This window comes from Balaenoptera ricei, chromosome 13, assembly GCF_028023285.1.
Source record: "Balaenoptera ricei isolate mBalRic1 chromosome 13, mBalRic1.hap2, whole genome shotgun sequence".
Classification (NCBI taxonomy): domain Eukaryota; kingdom Metazoa; phylum Chordata; class Mammalia; order Artiodactyla; family Balaenopteridae; genus Balaenoptera; species Balaenoptera ricei.
In genome coordinates this window covers 91,678,702-91,698,299 of record NC_082651.1, presented here as the reverse complement: position 1 = coordinate 91,698,299, position 19,598 = coordinate 91,678,702, and the positions used below count along the sequence as shown (strand labels likewise).

The 19,598-nt window shown below is 41.0% G+C and overlaps 1 protein-coding gene across 1 annotated transcript in view; it reads left to right on the top strand.

Annotated features, from left to right (window-relative positions):
- The first annotated feature begins 5,244 nt into the window (after nucleotides 1-5,244).
- The window catches only part of DDX1 (DEAD-box helicase 1), a 33,440-nt gene continuing 19,086 nt past the window's right edge, over nucleotides 5,245-19,598 (top strand). Inside the window, exons 1-13 of the mRNA XM_059942179.1 lie at nucleotides 5,245-5,351; nucleotides 8,023-8,074; nucleotides 8,385-8,448; nucleotides 9,449-9,478; nucleotides 10,434-10,530; nucleotides 12,639-12,686; nucleotides 14,352-14,435; nucleotides 15,013-15,096; nucleotides 15,465-15,541; nucleotides 16,114-16,186; nucleotides 17,765-17,841; nucleotides 17,954-18,068; nucleotides 18,789-18,927. Coding sequence (XP_059798162.1) covers nucleotides 5,336-5,351; nucleotides 8,023-8,074; nucleotides 8,385-8,448; nucleotides 9,449-9,478; nucleotides 10,434-10,530; nucleotides 12,639-12,686; nucleotides 14,352-14,435; nucleotides 15,013-15,096; nucleotides 15,465-15,541; nucleotides 16,114-16,186; nucleotides 17,765-17,841; nucleotides 17,954-18,068; nucleotides 18,789-18,927 — 956 coding nt within the window. The 5' untranslated portion in view covers nucleotides 5,245-5,335. The remainder of the gene's footprint in view (nucleotides 5,352-8,022; nucleotides 8,075-8,384; nucleotides 8,449-9,448; nucleotides 9,479-10,433; nucleotides 10,531-12,638; nucleotides 12,687-14,351; nucleotides 14,436-15,012; nucleotides 15,097-15,464; nucleotides 15,542-16,113; nucleotides 16,187-17,764; nucleotides 17,842-17,953; nucleotides 18,069-18,788; nucleotides 18,928-19,598) is intronic.

The window sequence follows — 19,598 nt, the reverse complement described above, 5'->3', positions numbered from 1 at the left end:
CTCTCTTATTGTTCTGCCATCCTCAGTACATGGCTTTCTTCTCATGGTCCAATATGGCTGCTCAAACCCCAGCCATTGCATCCCTATTCCAACAAGAGGAAGAAGCAAGAGCAAGAAGGATGCACCAACTCCATTAAGGGCACTTCTGTTTATATGCCATTGGCCAGAACACAGGCATACGGCCCCGCTACCGGGGGGTTAGGAAGTGGAGTCTTTATTCTGGGAAGCCAAACATCTGGCTTAAAGTCAGAAATTTAAGGAAAAAGAGAAATAAACATTGGGGCAAACTAGCAGTATCTGTTAGCTGGGGATTGGCATTAAGCAGGATTTGCTGCAAGTTGCTAGCTTAGCTGAATCTGAATAATAATTAGGAGTTTGCCAAGAAGAGAGGCGTGGTATACTACAAATGGCAGCACACTCTTTGCCATTCCTTGCATCAAGAGGTAGAGCCTGTTTCCGCTCCTCATGAATCTGGGCTGCGCTGATCATGTGACTTGTATTGACCAATAGAATCTGGCAGAAGTGACACTGGGCTACTTCCACAGCTGACTCGAGATATGCAGCCTCGGCTTTCTACTTTGGGGCCCTATCCTCTTGAAACCCAGCTACCATGTAGGAAGTCTGTCTTCCCTGGGATTAATCCTGCTGTGAGAAGGTCCTAGGTGGCCATGTGGAGAGAGCAAGACTGTGTCCGGGAGCCCTACAGCACCACCCAGGAGCGTGAAGTCTTTTCAGACCTCCCAGTCCAGCCCACCAGCTGAATGCAGCCGAGTGAATGACCCCAGGCCATGCTGTGTGGAACTGAAGAAGCAGCCAGGTAAGCCCTGCCCACATTCCAGGCTCCCAGAATCATGACCAATAAATTGGTCGTTGCATTCAGTTGGGGGTATTACTCAGCAATAGGTAAGTGAAACTAACAGGGGAAGGCTATTCTGGGGAGAGGAAACAGCATTGGAAATACACAGCGGTGAGAGGCAACCTGCCGTACGCGAGGAATTCTAATATTCTTTTTTTTATTTGGCCGTGCTGCACAGCAGCCCCAACCAGGGACCGAACACGTGCCCCCTGCAGCGGAAGCACGGAGTCCTAACCGCTCGGCTGCCAGGGAATCCCCAAGGAATTCTATATAGTTTGACATGCTGGAGGGTAAAATGACCCCAAGGGTACATGCTGGCAGGAAGCAGGAGGCTAGACTTGGAGGGTCTGGTGTGTGCCATCCTGAGGAAGATGGAATCAGGAGTCTTACCCACCAAGAGCCGTATCAAAGTGGAGCGGGTGTCCTGATGGAAGGTTGGCCACGTCCGCTCACAGCAAGATTCAAGATCCAGAGTAGGTGATGCCAAGTTCTCTGTTCTCCTAAGACATAGATCTGAGGGCAAACTTCCTGGGGAAACTTTGAGGAGGGAGAAGTTGCGGTTACCTGTGTGGCATGGTGAGTGGGTTTGTATTATGTATTGTGAGGAAGGATTTGGGGGGGAGCTACGTAATGAAGATATTGCATTTTCTAATTGACTTCTTTTACATTAAAACAACTCTCTCTTGCTGCTTCCCTCTTGGTGGTGGCTGGATCCTTAGGAGCTAGGAATGAGGGCCCAGAAGGAGCCAGGACAGGGACTGGGGAGTGTGGCTGGGTGCCAGTGAAAGGACAAAGTAAACAACCTGATTTGAATTATATTCCCTAGGCTGGGTTCAGGCTCACATCCTCCATTACGTATGGCACATTTCATCTTCATTTTTGGTTGTGAGGAAATGACCATATATTCAAGGGCTGTTTTTTTAAAAATTCAAGTGATTTTTTTTTTTTTTTTGGCCATGCCACTCGGCATGTGGGATCTTAGTTCCCTGCCCAGGGATCGAATCTGTGCCCCCTGCAGTGGCAGCATGGAGTCCTAACCCCTGGACCGCCAGAGAATTCCTCAAGGGTTGTTTTTGATGGTGCCTTCATGACTCAAGCCAAAGTCGCCTCCATCTTGGAGCCACGATAGGTTTCTTATTGCTCTATTCCAGAACATTTGAAAAAATTTTCTGAGTGATTCATTACACAAAATCTATACTGATGAATGTCTCATCTCTTTTCTTTTCTGTACCTGTTAGGTATGTGTTGGGTGGCAAGCCAGAGAGAATTAACAGTGGCTCAACTACGTAATGCATTCTCCAGCCACAAGAGGTCTTGAGGCAGACAGACCTGGGCTGGTAGCTCACCACCATCATCAAGGATCCAAGCTCCTCCTATTTTCTGCTTCAATAGGTTTAGCATGAAGCTTTCATCTTCAAGGCTCATCACTGCCTTTTCAGGTACCATGTCCATATTGCAGAGCACAAACAGTATCTGCCAGTCAGATCTTTCTTTTTTTTTTTTTTTTTCTTTAAGGAAATCCTCTCTATACTCTCAAGGGCCTGGGTATCTCAAGGACCTATTTCGTAGGCCTGACTTTGTAGCTGCAAATCCATCTGGTCTGCAGTGGCCTATAGTACAGCTTACTTGAAAATTCAGTACGTAACACAATCTCTCTGGGTGTATGGATAATACAGCAAAATTCCACCACATGTGTTTGGCTATGGGTCCAAAAGGTCCAATTACCCAACCCAATAAGATGCTGGGTTATTGTGAGGTTATAGAAATAAATGTCCAGGGAAGAGTCCCAGCTGGGAGTTTTATGTCCCTTTCAACCTTTACCGGGATCAACTGCAGTTTGGCGCCACCTAGTGGTGGTTGTCTTCCTACCTATGATTTATGTAGGTGGGTTTCTGGAGCCAGGCAAGGATTCCAGGACTGTCTCCCTGTTAGTATGTGCCCATTTAATCAGCCTGTTTTGGGCAGAGTGGACCAGCAGGATACTGGACTGGAGACACCCATCATTTATCTCTTGGTTGGATGAAGGGGTTGCCTGCCACTTCTTTGCCTGGCCTTGTCCTACCTGCCAAAGAGGGGAGCCAATCACATTATATCCCAATTCACATTATTGAAGGTATTATTATATCTCTCTCATATTATATTTACTAAATAAGCTAAACTTGATAGGGAATGAGCAGAAAACATTATCTGTTACCTTGAAACCCTCTCTAGAGACTATTTCTTCCTCTGACCTAGATGGAATCTCCAGCATCTTCCAGAGTTTTTCTGGTCACTCCCAGATAACGAAATATTGCCTGGCTATTTTCATCACAATTATAGTCTCATTTCTGTAATTAAACTATTGGGTCCAGTGTCATGATCATAACTCACAATTTTAGCCAAAATGACAGCTTCCTCCCTCCCCAGTTTATCAATGTGATGAAGGATGCAGTCAATCTCTTTCCTGCTCTCCCCTCTACCATTAGCTGTTGTTTCTGACCCTTGGGGAGCGGTAAAATCTGGGCAGGGAGGAGACCCACCTTTATTTGGCTGGTGCCTTTGTGATCTGAATCTGGCGCTCTCTGGCTCAATAATGCCCAAGGTCGACTTTTTTTTAGCTCAGGGGTACTTTTTGTTGGTTTCTTGGAGATTCTTCTGCTGGTATCCTCCAAATGCAACTTCCACGAAGCAGGTGATTTCTGTCCTCTGGTTAAAAGGTATGAATAAAACAGGGTCCTTTGGGGGTCTGTCTGCTGCATCATTTAGCTTCTCCAGGCAGCTTTCTTGGGCACATTCCCCCCCCCTTTTTTTTTTTTGGCTGCATGGCATGTGGGATCTCAGTTCCCCGACCAGGGGTCGAACCTGCGCCCCCTGCATTGGAAGTGTGGAGTCTTAACCGCTGGACCACCAGGGAAGTCCTGGGCACGTTCCCTTTGAAGAGAGCTTCAAGTCCACTCTCCACAGGTCCAGTTAGCCCTGGGTGGAAAAAGTCACACATGTTTCCCCACAGTTGTTGGAAAAGTGGTCTGCTCCTACAGCCGCCTTCTCTTGCCTCTGGCTCTTTTCCTGCCCTGCTGCCTTGGGGCCTTCTAGTCACAGCTTCTCATAGCATGCCTTCTGCTTCCCAAACTCCTGAGATCAAAAGTCCTCCGAGTAGTCCCCTGGAAAATGCTTTGTCCCTTGACAGAGGAAAAATATGGCGTACGTGGCATCTATTCAGAACTGCTACATTGCCTAACTCTCAGGGGGTATCACGTATAAATTTATACAAAATATAATGAGAATATAGAATATCATGTGAATGGTGCCCCCTGGAGGTGCGAAGCTGCAGGCAGGCCTGACTGTATTGTCCTTGTTGGAACTTTAGGTGAATCCTATTACATGTAATAGTATAATAATAGAGCTAACACATATATTGTTACCACGTGCTGTGCACGTGGTGCTTTACCTATTTTATTCAAGCCTCATACCAATCCTTCAAGATAGGTACTATTATTCATGGTTATTTCACAAATGAGTAAACTGAAGCCCAGACTTGTTCAAGGTTACACAGCTAGCAAATGGCAGGGCTAGAATTCAAACGCAGGGAGTATGGCTCCAGAAGTTGTAGTTCTAAGTCCATCTAAAACATCTTGCCTGAGGGTTTGACTTTTCTCATGTCATTCTGGGGCAGGCTACACATTAGGTACAGCATGGACCCTGAAGTTAGGCGGATATGGCTCAGATCCCATGCTGCCATTCAGTAGCCATATGGCTTTAGATAAGTTACTTAATTTTCCTGAAACTTAGTATCTTCGTCTAAAGATGCTAATACAACCGGACAGAGTTGTTGGCAGGATTAAACATTCGTTTACTTTTCCCATCTTTCTGCAAAGAGAAGAGTCAAACTGTAAGGACGTCAAATAAACGTGAAATTATCAATACTCCATCAAACACCGGGGAAGGGAGGTTGGGAGACCGAAATCGGTCAAAAGTATTTAGTAAATGACTGTTGGGTGCCAGGCGCTCACTAGCGCTGGTTTTCTGGGCGATGAATTCAGTACGTTCTCTCCAGGTCATTCACACACCACAAAGCCCTGCTTATCTTTGAGAGGCTGCGGGGTCTGAGTGAGGCAGCAGAGATGGCACAGTTTTGCTGTCAGATCAGCCTGGGCCACTGTGTGACCCTCATCACGTAACGTCTGCTTCCTTGCATGTGGAAAAGTGCTCCTGATGACACATAGCATGCTCTACATAGAAGGTAACTCTGAGTACGTCTGACGATGACGGGTCCTGGCTACTTAGGAAAAGCAAGGGGCAGCTGAATTGGGTCCGCGCCGTGAGGTCCGCGGCGGGTCTTTTCTTAGGCCGGAACAGTTCTTTCGGAACTGGGTCCTTGCCGGGACTTGGAAAGCGGCACACGCGGGCCGGGGGCGGGGGCCGGAAGCGCCGGCCGCTACCGCGCCGCGTGTCCTTTCGGAGGGAGGGACCGCGAGCTGAATCGCGGAGGACGGGGCGAAGATGGCGGCCTTCTCCGGTGCGTCTGCGGAGCTGGGGCTGGAGCGGGCGGCCCGATGCACGCCTCGGCCCTGGGCCGGCTGGAGGGGAGCCTTTGGGGCGGGGGCGGACAGGTGCCGCGCGGGACAGGAGGGAGCTGTCCAAGGCGGTCCCCTCGGTCCCCGCACTGCGGGCGGATCAGTGGCGGCGCGAGAGGCCCGATCGGTGCGCCTCGGTGTTGCAGGGAGAGGCTTTCCCTCCAGGTGCTGGCCGGGCCGGGCCTCCCCGTGCTCGCTCTCTTCTTTCTCTCCTTCCAGTCTCCCTTCACTCGGCTGTCCTGCCAGGACACCCGGGGGTGCGAGAGCGATGCGGCGGCGTTGCTGCGGTCGCTCTCGGAGCCCCGGCCTCTTGCTCTTTGACGTGGCAGTGGTGCTCACGAACCCTTTTCTGTCCGCGCCCGACAGGCGCTTGGCCTGGCCGAGAAGCAGCAGGGCGCGGGGAGGGGTCAGTTGGAAATGACCATCGTGCATCTAGTTGTTTTCAGGCCCTTCCAAAACTAAAAGTTCCAGGCACAAACCTGATACTTATTTGTTGTTAAGCTCTATTATATCAACAGTAACGTTGAATATCTAAGCTAAAGGGAAAGCATTTTCGTCCGCGTACACACGAGCCCATCACAAATTTTGAAAATCGTTGTTTACTTGCGGATGATACCCTCCTTTATTCCAAACAGGAATTTTAGGTGGCTTACCTAACCCGACAGTTGTTTTTCTCTTTTCCTTTATCATCCTTCCTTTATACATCCACAGTTTTACAAGTTGCAGTAAGTCTTATAGACTAAACGTTGTACATTTATATAGCAATAAATGTATCAAATTAGGGCTACTATGTTTAAATATTGTTAATCTATTAAGATGACTTCAGATATAACAGTATTGTACTTTCTTCATTTTTCTCCTATTAGAACATTAGGAATTCCAAGTTTTTAGTCGTGAGAGAGGATTTCTGATTGTTTTAGTTGCATTTCATAATAGGCAAGGGGGAATCTGCTCAGCCTGGAAGCTGTTTTTGTTTCCCCAGCTCTCTCCTCAAACAAGATTTCAGAGCCAAGGTGTGTAGAGCAGTTCCAGGTTGTCATTTTATAGGTTCACTTCTTTGGGAGTCATGCACAGATTTCAGGAATATTAGAGTAAAGGACTAGAAGAGTCTGTGATGTGAAATAAAGACAAAAGTGGAATTAAAGAGCGGGAATATTCCTATTTTTCTTTTGAGTGTTAAAAGTGTTCTGTTTAAAGAAAACATGGTTTCGAAGCAAACCTGCAGAAAACATGACCAGAATGGAACAAGAAATTGCCTGGAGTTTGCTGAAAGCTGTCTGTGGTTGCTGCTTGCAATAGAATAGTTTCACAAGCAGCTTCAGCTTGCAGTATTCTGTATGCAGAATATTGAAGACCATCACTCCCTTTTTTTAAGCAATTTGCGTTGTAGGAGAGCGAATACACCTAGACTTTAATGGGGGCAATTTTTAAAAAGGTCAGCTTGGATATACAACTTTTGATCTCGAATAGATTTTCAATCTGTGGATTTTTCTGAAGAGACTTCGGGGTAGGAGAGCCTGCCTTTTTGAAAAAGATTTTTACACTTTCCCATGTCATCAATGTTTATATTAACTAGTTTACTAAACAAAATGTTAGTGTTGTGTCTATTGTTAATTGCTAGTATGTGTCTTCTCACCTGATGCAAAGAAAAAGCTACTCTTGCAGTGGATTGTAGTTTTATTTTATGCCTTTTCACAAATGATTACAAGAAATACAAAATTTCCAAATAGATTATCTCTGGGGCTTGGGTATATTTGAGTGTTGTTCATTTTTTAATAGAAATATATACTTTTGTAAAGATAACAATAATAAAAGCTACATTTTAAAAATGCAGACTTAAAAGAAAGATCACTTCTTATTTGGAAAGGAGATTTAAGTAATACAACTCACTAGTCCATGTGTACCCTCTACAGTTCATTTGAGAAGTGATAAAATTTCAAAATCCAATCAGAAATAACCCAATCTATTCATTTAGGATTCACTTTGATGTAAATTACTTAAATATGTGAACAACTAAGAAGAGAGTAGTTCTTCAGCTGACATTTCCAGTTAACCCAAGTTCTCACCAGCAGCCCCTCCCTTTTCAGTTTATCAGAGTTTTGATTATGACTGCCTATAAATGTGGGCTCTCTCTACTTGCTTATTCATTTTTCTCAGATCGCTGAGGGTATTCACATGGTCCTTAAAGAGTCAAGGCACATGATTTCCACATTATCTCTAGGTGAAACAACCATGGTACTGGTCTAGAACTTTCTCTCCAACTCTGGCAGATTTTTCGCCAGTCATAGGAAACACTCACTGGTGGATACTAGGTACTAAGTGATAACTATGTGCCGGATGCATTCATATGATTATCTGTAATCGTCCCGTATTCCTACAACATAAACAATATTAGCTCCATTTTGTGTGAAGAAATAGGTTTATAGCTTGCCTAAGGTCACATTGCTAGTGAGAGCTTGAATTTGAACTCAAGTCTTTCTCCAAAATTTATACTCAAGAGATAACTGTAACTGAGCTATGCTTCAAACCTGTTTCCCCATTGAACAGTAATTTTAAGAGCAATATGATTTAAGTTTAGTATGTGTAGTTTTTAAAATTAATTTTTGTTTTCAGAGATGGGTGTTATGCCTGAAATTGCTCAAGCTGTGGAAGAGATGGATTGGCTGTAAGTACCTCCATCTTTAAAAGCTTAAATGTACCTGTGACAACAATGTTTTTCAATTTAAATAGTGGTTAGTGTTTTTATCAAAGATTTTTGGGCCCAGTTGGATAAGTGAAATTCAGTTTTTTCCTGTGATTCTTTAAATCATAGAGTTTCCTTTCTAAACGTTGATATATTTTTAGCTGAAAAAGATTGGTAGTGTTTACCAAATAAAATTCTCTTTTAGGTTTATAATTTAACATGTCTTAATTAGCTTAGGTGATTCTTTTTTTTTTTTAACTAACTAAAATTCTTCAAAATATGATTCTTTTAGTCTCCCAACTGATATCCAGGCTGAGTCCATCCCCCTGATCCTAGGAGGAGGTGATGTCCTTATGGTATGTTTAAATGTGGTGAGGTGGTTGGAAGCTGGGGAAACACAAGTCTGGGGCTGTTTGTGACCCACTTTAAGAACTCCATAGGCTTAAAAATGGTATTTTCACCAAATTAATTTTATTTGTTCACAAACATTTAAGATACCTATGCTACATTCGAAGTAATTAGGTAAAAGTTGTGGGGAACACAAAGGTGAATAAAATGCAGTCTTTGCCCTTCAGAAGCTTCAACCCAGTACCACAGTAAGACATGTACATGGATAAATGTCATACAAGGGAAAATGTGACACCTGCCTGAGAGGTGCAAAGTATGAAAAGATTCAGGTGGGGTCCAGTTACCCTTCTGCTTGAGGAATCATAAAGGACTCTGCTTGGAAGAAGTAGATTTTGGACAAGGGAAGATAAAGGAGGAATGCTCTCTAGGTAGAGAGCACATCAACAAAAACTGTGAATAGGAGAATGCAGGATATGATCCCAGAGTAATTCACTTCAATGGTAGCATAAAATACATGTGTCTGGGGTGGAGAGTGTAACTTGAGATAAGATGGGAAGTATACAGTGGGTCAGATTATCTGTGGCCTTTCTTAAGTGTCATACTAAAGAATTTGGGTGTTTGCTGGCAGTGTGGATCATTGGAAATGTTTAACCAGGGATGCGTTGCACGGTTAGAATTGTGTTTTTATGAAGACTGATTTGGTAGCAGCTTGTAGTGTAGCTCTAAGACATGAGATACTGTTAGGATACTTTTGTAACAATCTAGGTTAGAATAATAAGGGTTTAGATTTGAATGGTAGCCATGGGAAAATAAAAGGGAGAACAGATTTTTGAGGGAATGGAAGAGAAATGGCAAGATTGGCAATAAAGTTGAATGAGGAAATCTGAATAATCTGGAGACACTGTGGAACTAAAGGTAGCTTGTGAATTGTTAAAGATTTCTATATGGTATCACATTAATTTGATTTCCTTAACTGACAACTTAAACTTTTTTTTCTTTTTCATTTAGGCTGCAGAAACAGGAAGTGGAAAAACTGGTGTAAGTAATAAACTTAAATTGACTTACTTTGTAAGAGTTGATTTTATTTTTCATGAATTTATTTTATTTACTTATTTTTGGCCGCGTTGGGTCTTCGTTGCTGCACGTGGGCTTTCTCTAGTTGCAGTGAACGGGGGCTACTCTTTGTTGTGGTGCATGGGCTGCTCATTGCAGTGGCTTCTCTTGTTGTGGAGCACGGGTTCTAGGTACATGGGCTTCAGTCGTTGTGGCACGCGGGCTCTAGAGCGCAGGCTCAGTAGTTGTGGTGCATGGGCTTAGTTGCTCTGCAGCATGTGGGATCTTCCTGGACCAGGGCTTGAACCTGTGTCCCCTGCATTGGCAGGCGGATTCTTAAGCACTGCACCACCAGGGAAGCCCGTAAGAGTTGATTTTTAAAGCAACTTTGAACAGTGGTTTTTACTTTGAAATATTTAATCAAATATCCTCCTTCCAAAATGTAAAAAGTGGTTGCTTGCCACAGAGAACAATATTTTTGTTGCCAGCTCATTCTGAAATAAGATTTATAAGAGTATGGCTTTAAGAATATAGTTTAAAACTGGTCTTGGAGAAAGAGTTACAGTATCTTTAGTATTTATACTCACTTCTGAATTTTAATGCAGTGGCTCTAGTGATAAAGAAGTTGCAAATAGAGGTTGATCTCCTGTTGGCCTAGACTAGAGAAACGGTTTGTCAGAATAATATTTATCCTTTTTAGTTTAGTTCATTCTATGGGTCCCGATTGTTTATGGTTTTGGGCTATCAGCTGGTTCTTATTTCCTTCATTCAGTCAACTCTTGTTATCTTACTGGTATTTTGGGTTTGGGAAAATTGGAGCAGTGCTCAGGAATATGTGTCATTATTTAAGGTACGTGCATGATTTTTGTAATTCATATTGATTATTGAACTGTCACTGATATCTGAATGCTAATATAGAGAACTCTTGTTTCTTTGCTAGGCTTTCAGTATTCCAGTTATCCAGATAGTTTATGAAACTCTGAAAGACCAACAAGAAGGCAAAAAAGGAAAAACGACAATTAAAACTGGTGCTTCAGGTAATTTTTGCATATTATTAATTTCCTTTTGTATAAATTAGTAATTCTCATTCCTGGCATTTACAGATGTGAAGTTTTTTTTTTTTATAAATTTATTTTATTTATTTATTTTTGGCTCCATTGGGTCTTCGTTGCTGTGTGCAGGCTTCCTCTAGTTGTGGCGAGCTACTCTTTGTTGCAATGCGTGGGCTTCTCACTGCGGTGGCTTCTCTTGTTGTGGAGCATGAGCTCTAGGTGCGCAGGCTTCAGTAATTGCAGCACGCGGGCTCAGTAGTTGTGACACACAGGCTTAGTTGCTCCGTGGCATATGGGATCTTCCCGGACCAGGGATCGAACCCGTGTCCGCTGCATTGGCTGGTGGATTCTTAACCACTGCGCCACCAGGGAAGCCCCAGATGTGAAATTTGAGTGTGCATTTTTATTGTCAACATCCAGGGGATGGTATTGTCATTTGGTGCCCTGGAAACCAGCGTTGCTAAATGTCATTTAGAGCATAACACTGAAAGATTGTCCCTCCTAAGATACTAACAGTGTTGCCTTTGAGAAAACACTGGCATTTTAGAAATAATATTTAGTTATTTTAATGTTTTTCTTAACCTGATAACTTTTTATGCATATATTGAAGATAAATTGGTACAGTATTTTACAAAGGCATTAAGGAAAGATTTTACAAATAGTTGATAGAGTATAAACCCATGGTGGTAGGAAATATTGCCTTCTACAGGGAAAAGAGGCATGCATTTTCCTTTAAGGTAAGAAAGAAGGAGCCCAGGAGGTTGAAATGTAAAGTGTACCTTTTAAAGTCAGTTTCTTATTTTCAGTCCTATCTCCATGGAGATTGGTCCTGTCTGTGCCATGAGCAATCTTACATTAGTTTTCTCATCCTTAAATTTTGTTGCTTTTATTAAATGGTTTCTGAATTCCATTCTATCTTGAGTAATCTATGGTTTTGTTATATTTTAAGTCACTTTTGTTTCATGATACAAAATAGGATTGTGACAAAATTGCAAGCTTAAGTGGAGTGAGCTGGCATATCAACATTTTCTTCTCAGTAGTTTGAAAGTAACAGTGTTACATAGTTTGTAGAATGAACTCATTTGTAAATGAATTGTGAGATAATGGATATGAACTATTTAGACTATTAGTCTGTTTAAAAATAGTCTCAGAATTTGTAGCAACTATAAACCATCATTTATCAGAGAGAGTGATGAAAGAGAAGGATTCTATCTGCTTCCACAGAAGGGTAACCAGAATGGTTGTATTTCCAAAAATCATGTCCTATTAGGAGTAAGGAAGCTAGATATTTAAACATGGAGAAACAAACAAAAAAGGGAGGTGGTATAATTGTTAAATCATTGTTGGGATCTGGAGAGAGAATAATTGTTCTAGAAAATACTGTTTAATTCCTAGTAGCTTGATTGAGCCCACAATGGATAGAGACCCTCAAGAGAACGTTACTTCTCCATCATTTCAGGTGTTTAAGCAGATGATAGATATCATTTGACCAGAAATAACCTAGAAAAGATTTCTACCTTGGGTGGAAATTGGGCTTGAAAACACATAGCATTCTCTTTAGCTATTGTGATTTTTTGATTATCCAGACTCTTAAGATGTTTTAGAAAAGGAAAATGCCGATCCCATAAAAGTGAGGAGGAAAATATTTTGTGACTTATGAATTATTTAAAATAAAGGACTTGCTTTTCTTAATGATAATGATAAAGTGATAATTAGATTCTGATATGTTGGTGGGTTATTTTCGTTATGATTGAAGTCACCAGAACTTCATTTTATTAATGCTTTCATAGTTATGACAAAGATCAGTGCCATCTAATAAAAAGGCACTGAAGCAAGTGAGCAGAAAAGGTTGCCCTGGATGGGCCAGTGACTATTATTTTTGGCTTGTTTCAGTTTTCAGTTTCAGTTTTGCCTTTAATAAAAACAGCAACAATTTTAATCGTACATTCCAAATAGTGTGTAAAACCATATTGGATCTAGAGGAGTTAAGATATCATATAAAATATAAAATATAAAATATTTGCTTTATTTTTTGTAGAATGTTTTAAATTATGTTTGTTTGGGGTTAACTTTTCTTGTTTTAATTTGCTTAGTGCTGAACAAATGGCAAATGAACCCATATGATAGAGGATCTGCTTTTGGTAAGTGGATAGATTTTAGCAGCACATTTGTGATTCAGAAACTTGTTTTTAATGCAATGTTGAGGAAAGATAAAGAATCCTTATAAACTGGTAAGGGGTTCTTGTGTTGACAGCAGATAAAGTGTTACCTGTTGTAGTAAGAAAGAGATAAGCAATCTGGAAAATGGACAAAGGATGTGAATAGGCAGTTCACAGAAGAACCAAATCCAAATGGCAATAAACATACAAAGGTCAAGTTTACAGGTAGCAGGGAAATGGAAATTAAAGTTACAGTGAATGTTGTTTTATACCCATCTGATTGGCAAGAATCCAAAAGGGTGATAACCGACTTACAGATTACTGCCTCTCTGGAAAGGAGTTTGGCATTACCTGTTAATATTTAAAAAAACATATATTCCTGGAAGGTCAAGCTCATTGGAATGAAAGTGCCAGTATGCAAGAATATACTTTCAAAGCTGTTTGATGCAACATTATTTGTAATGATAAAAACTGCCAGCAAAGTAAATGATACTGCTAGAATGGTAAACAAAGATTAGGGTGTATCCAAGGACTATTGCGTAGCCATTATGAAGAATAAGTCAGAACTGCAGAGTTGACTTGGAGGAATTTTCTCCAGGTGTCAATGAGTAAGAAAATCAGGATGCAGAGAAAGGTAAATGGGCCTTGAGGAATCATGACAGAAACAAACAACCCCATACTGCTACTCTCTACCGTGTGATATCTAATTTATGTAAAAGTTTATATATGTATATATGCATAAAGAATTTTAAATACAAAAATTTTTATGATTTACCCTTGTCAGAGAACTTTTTTAAAAGTTCAGAGGTTTATATAATGTACCCACATGAATAAGAATTTATACTTTGAATAAATAATTTAATTTCTTATAAGTGAAGGAAAATGTGTGACGAGATGCTTTTTTAAAAAATTTCTTCTGCATTCAGGTGGCGAATATGATTTGCAAGCCTGAATCAGGACAGAAGTTATAGTTTCCAGTACAGACAAAAGCCAAATGCATTACTTAACGCCAAAAAGCACCAATAAGCACTATGACTGACTATGATGTATAATATAGAACTTCATCTTTTAGAGCCCTAATATTAGCAAATAACAGCTACAGGGTTATTTGTTCAGGCTTTTCCTGCTGTCCCTTTATGGTTTCTGGAACCACGGATTAGGGAACAAGCCAGAGTTTCTGTTTTTCTTTTAGTGTAGCATTCATTCAAGCTCTAATTTCGGGATAAAATCAGAGCAACAAGCATTGATGAGTGGGTGCTGCGTCATCCTTAGTATCCGTTTCTTTAAAGGACTCTAGAGAATAGTTGTCTAAACATGTGTTGGTGATGCAGCTGCGGTAGTACAAGTCAGGTTAGGTGCTCTGTTGATGCCTTTTTAGAATTGTTGTGGTAAAATCCTGTCCTAGCCAACAGATAACAGTAGAGAAACTAGTCCTCAGTGTAAGCCACAGCCCTCCAGGGGATGAATGAGGGCAGCTACTCATGGGGACGACATTGCTATCCTTCAGGAATCAGCAAGTCTCAGTCCCTGGAACATTGCACCAAGTAATGAATTATCTTATTAGTGAGACTGAACAATACTTATTTCAGAATGCGTGATTTATGTAATCTGTATTGACATGGTTTTCTGTGTTTTTCTCAAATCCAGCAATTGGGTCAGATGGTCTTTGTTGTCAGAGCAGAGAAGTAAAGGAATGGCATGGATGTAGAGCTACTAAAGGATTAACGAAAGGTATTTAAACAACATTTGTTCTTATCTGAACTTTTGGGGTGATGTATTTTTTTTTTTTTTTTAAAGAGCAGGTGATATACAAGCTGGCTTTTAATTTTTATTTATTTAAACACTATTTTATTTATTTATGGCTGTGTTGGGTCTTCGTTTCTGTGCGAGGGCTTTCTCTAGTTGTGGCAAGTGGGGGCCACTCTTCATCGCGGTGCGCGGGACCTCTCATTATCACGGCCTCTCCAGACGCGCAGGCTCAGTAATTGTGGCTCACGGGCCTAGTTGCTCCGCGGCATGTGGGATCCTCCCAGACCAGGGCTCGAACCCGTGTCCCCTGCGTTGGCAGGCAGATTCTCAACCACTGCGCCACCAGGGAAGCCCCTGGGGTGATGTATTAATACATGAACTTTCTTTAAAGTAGCTTTGAATCAAGGATCTGAAAAGATTTTTAATGTTACAAAAAGATCTACAATTCTTCATTTGGAAGATACAAATTGTTATTCAGAAACAATGGGAAAGTAGCTACATGGTAAATGAATCATAAATGTATAATTTATATAAATCTCAAAGTATTTTGCCCTTGCAGGGAAACACTACTATGAAGTATCGTGTCATGACCAAGGATTGTGCAGAGTTGGGTGGTCTTCTATGCAGGCTTCCCTAGACCTAGGTAAGTGTTTCTAAAATAAACTGAATTTGTTGTTTTACATTTGTGAATTTTTAACATTTTATTTTAGTGGGGAGCAAAATAGTAAACTTAACCATACAAAGTTTATATTTAGAGACATGGAAATAATAATATTTACCTATACCCTCCTTGTTCCAAGAAAGATTTGAAGTACCAAAAAATAGATATTATAACGTCATAAAATCAGGAGGAATAAGGTTAAGGGTATGAATGAAGTCAGTAAAGTTAGTATGCGTTAATATGTACCACACAATACTGTGTAGATGCTTCATATTATCTTCAGCTTGTGAACTTTTATGGTGCTTTTAACTTTATTCTTACCACATTTATAAAATACTTTTAAAATCTAGGTACTGACAAGTTTGGATTTGGCTTTGGTGGAACAGGAAAGAAATCTCACAATAAACAATTTGATAATTATGGAGAGGTAAGTTGTATTAATGACTTAATCATAGTGTTAGTAAGTTTTCCTGCATACTTACTTGATCACTCATGACATGACTGAGGGTATAGAAATGATTGTGAAATTCAAGTGAATTTTCTGAATATTTTCCATGGAAAGTTCAGATTGGGACTTCAGTGAAGAAATGTTACAAAATGAGAAAAATATTTTTCTTTTATGCCATTTATTAGCCCCTCCAAAGTATATTACTTTGTTTTCTGTGTTCCCCCCCATTTTGATTTTGGCTTTGACTTTAATACTTGTGTCGCTCTCATTTCTTATTTTGAATCATGTTAAATCTAAATATACTTGTTGTGGTAGCCGACATCTCTAGTAATGTGGAGGAGCCTTAATATCATGTTGCTTCTAAAAAGTCTGTCTGATGCTTCTACTATTGTATATGATATGCTGTACTAGGCATTTTTAAAATCTACATTAGAGTTTAAGGAAGCATTATGCAACACTAACACACACTTTGGATGCAGCTATATTTGACCTTTTAACCTTATTTTCAGTTTTGCTTTTTATTAACAGCACTTGACTTTTTGGTTTTCTAGGAATTCACTATGCATGATACCATTGGATGTTACCTAGATATGGATAAAGGGCATGTCAAATTCTCCAAAAATGGTAAGCTTTCTAGGGACCGTTTTGTTAGAGAGTATATGTGATATTCATTATTTGTGATTTTTAAAATTTCCTCACCATCTTCAGTCTTCTTTCTCTTCCTCCCTGCCTTGCTTTTGCACAAATACTTATTGAGCATTTGCTGTGTGCCAGGCATGCTGGTAGGAGCTGGAGATAGAGCAGAAAATGGACTAGACACATTTATGTGTACTTTTGTGGGGCTTAGCTACTGATAGGGAGAGACAGACAGATATATATGTTAGGTGGGAACAGTGCACTGAGGGAGCGTGTAAATCCGGGAAAGGGGATGGAGAGCATTCTGGGGTGGTCAGAGAAGGCTTCTCTGAGAAGGTGACATTTGAGTAGAAATATCTTGGAAGAGTATTTCAGGCAGAGGGACCAGTAATTGCAAAGGTCCTGAGATGAAAGCGTGCTTGGGGTATTTAAACAGTGAGGAGGCCAGTGGGTCCAGAGCACACTGAGCATGGGGGAGGGTCGTAGAATCTTAGGTCAGTGAGGTGGTGAGGCCAGGCCATATAGGACCTTATAGGCTATGATACAGACTTTGACTGAGATTGGAAGCCATTAGGTTTTGAGTAGAGAATTGGCATCATCTGTCTTTAACAGTTTAACAGTACAATCACTGTGGCTGCTTTGTTGAAAACACTGGGTGGTGACAATAAGTAGGGAACCAGTTGGATGCTAAGAGTTCTGTTTGGGGCAAGTTAAGTTTGAGATACTTATTAGACATCTGAGTGATGAAATCAAGTAAGTAGTTAAATGTACAGTTAAGAGTTCAGGAGAGGGATCAAAATTGGAGATTTTGATACATCTTTGAGAGTTACTGGCTTATCTATGATCCAGTCATAGGTCTAGATGAGATCACCTAGGGAATGAGAGTAGGTAATGAAGAGGAGAGATCTGAGGCCCAGGGTATTCTTGTGGTTAGAAGTTGGCAAATTGAGGAGAATCCAGCAGAAGTGAATGAGGAGGAAAGCCAGAAGAGGTTGCGGTCCTGCAGTTCAGGTGAAGAAAGCTTTTGACGGAGGAGGGAGTGATCACATGGTGTCCAGTGCTGCTGACGGGTCTAGCCTAGAAAGATGAGGAACGAGAACTGCTGTGTTTGGCAAGTGGAGATCATCAATGAGCTTGACAAAGAGCTGTTGTGGTGGAGCGAGGGGTGTGTAGGGGGAGCCTGATTGGGAATCAGTTCAACAGAGAACGGAGTGAAATGAGGTGGACACAGTCAACATGGAAATCAGGCAGTTTTACTACAAAAAGGAGAAGAAAAAATAAAAGACAGATGGAGGAAGTTTTGCGCTCAGGGAGGTTTGTCCAATTCAAGTGTCTACTGGAAGCAATCCCGTAGGAAGGGAATAATTAAAATTGTAGCGGGGGAGAGGGGACAATTTCAGGAGTAAAGTGAAAAAGTGAAGAGGTTGGTATTAGCACAGCTAATCTGCAGTAACAGGAGGGGGAGTGTGAATATGTGTAGGCTGGTGGATTTGGTGGTGCGAGCGTGTGGAGGTTCTTTTCTGGTCGTTTTAATTAAATTTCTCTCTCTTTTTTTTTTTCTTAAAGGAAAAGACCTTGGTCTGGCATTTGAAATACCACCACATATGAAGAACCAAGGCCTCTTTCCTGCCTGTGTTTTGAAGGTAATTAGAGACACTTTGCTGTGATTATAAGCTGCTTTGATCTTCATTATTTCATATTGGTTAGTTTGCTCTTAGGTTAAGCATTTTCATTTTCTCCTTTATTCAATGCTAGAATGCTGAACTAAAATTCAACTTCGGGGAAGAAGAATTTAAGTTTCCACCAAAAGATGGTTTTGTTGCCCTTTCCAAGGCACCGGATAGTTTCATTGTCAAATCACAGCACACAGGTATAGCACCTGAGAGGGTAAAGATTTCAAGAATGGGGTATTGAAAACTCCAGTAAGTAAGGCTTCTTGTAGTGAGGTACAGATACCCCCCTTGCCTGTTTGGTCATGCATCTTTATTGAACATGTCAGTAAAATTCAGTTTCAAAACCTAATTCATAAACCCCAAGTATTTGGTTTCAGTTCATGCGTTTTGGGGAAGCTGGTCATGATGATGATGGTATCCAGTATTTATAATGTGTGTGCTTATTAAGTGCCATGGCACTGTGTTAAGTGCTTCACCTGCATTATTTAGTCTGCATAACAACCCTGTAAGGTAGCTTTATAGACAAAGAACTTGAGGAGTAGGGACTCGAAGTCGCTTGCCCAAGGTCACAGGACAAGTAAGTGGTAGAACTGAATCCAAGTCCAAGCAGCCTGACTCCAGAGCTCCCACTCTCACCCCACTGTGCTGCCTAATCGCTTCCAGTGATTTAAAGAAAGTACATTTCGTAGCTCATTTAATTTATCACAAAGCATATAATCCATTAAAATTACTGCAAGTAGATTTAAAGAATCTGTAGTTCATTTTAAGAATCTTTATTTTGTTTAGTTTGACTATCACCTATACCACTTGACAATTATTTAAAATTTTGATACTGGAGTATTTGTGCTCGTGTTTTACAAATCAAGGTATCATGAGGTGTGATCTGAATGTATTCTAATCTTCTTTATTTTCTTAAGGTAATGCTCAGGTGGCACAAACGAAGTTTCTCCCCAATGCTCCAAAAGCTCTCATTGTTGAACCTTCCCGAGAGTTGGCTGAACAAACTTTGAATAACGTCAAGCAGTTTAAGAAATATGTCGATAATCCTAAATTAAGGTAAAGCTTCCTTTTGTGCTCAAATGCCTATTGTCTTTAGGTCTGAGGTGTTTCAGAAGAAGAGTAAAGTAGGAAAAAAATGAGGTAGAAATTCAGCATGTGTACATATGCATGTGTATGAGTGTGTAAATATATTTAACTTTGACATATAGTAACAATTAGTTTCTATATAAAACTGTTTAAGTGAGAAGAGTTCTATTAAAAAAAGTAAATTGAGGGACTTCCCTGGTGGTGCAGTGGTTAAGAATCCGACTGCCAATGCAGGGGACACGGGTTCGAGCCCTGGTCTGGGAAGATCCCACATGCCATAGAGCAACTAAGCCCGTGAGCCACAAGTACTGAGCCTGCGCTCTAGAGCCTGCGAGCCACAACTCCTGAGCCCGTGTGCCACAACTACTGAAGCCCGAGCGCCTAGAGCCCATGCTCCGCAACAAGAGTGACCACCACAATGAGAAGCCTGCGCACCGCAATGAAGAGCATCCCCCTCTCGCCGCAACTAGAGAAAGCCCACGCGCAGCAACGAAGACCCAACGCAGCCATAAATAAATATTCTTAAAAAAAAAAAAAAAAAAAAGTAAATTGAGATTTTTCCTGTGTCTCTTATATAAAATAAGAGTCATGGTTTGCAAAACAGTTATCAGAGTAAAAATTAATTTTTTAAAGGGACCATT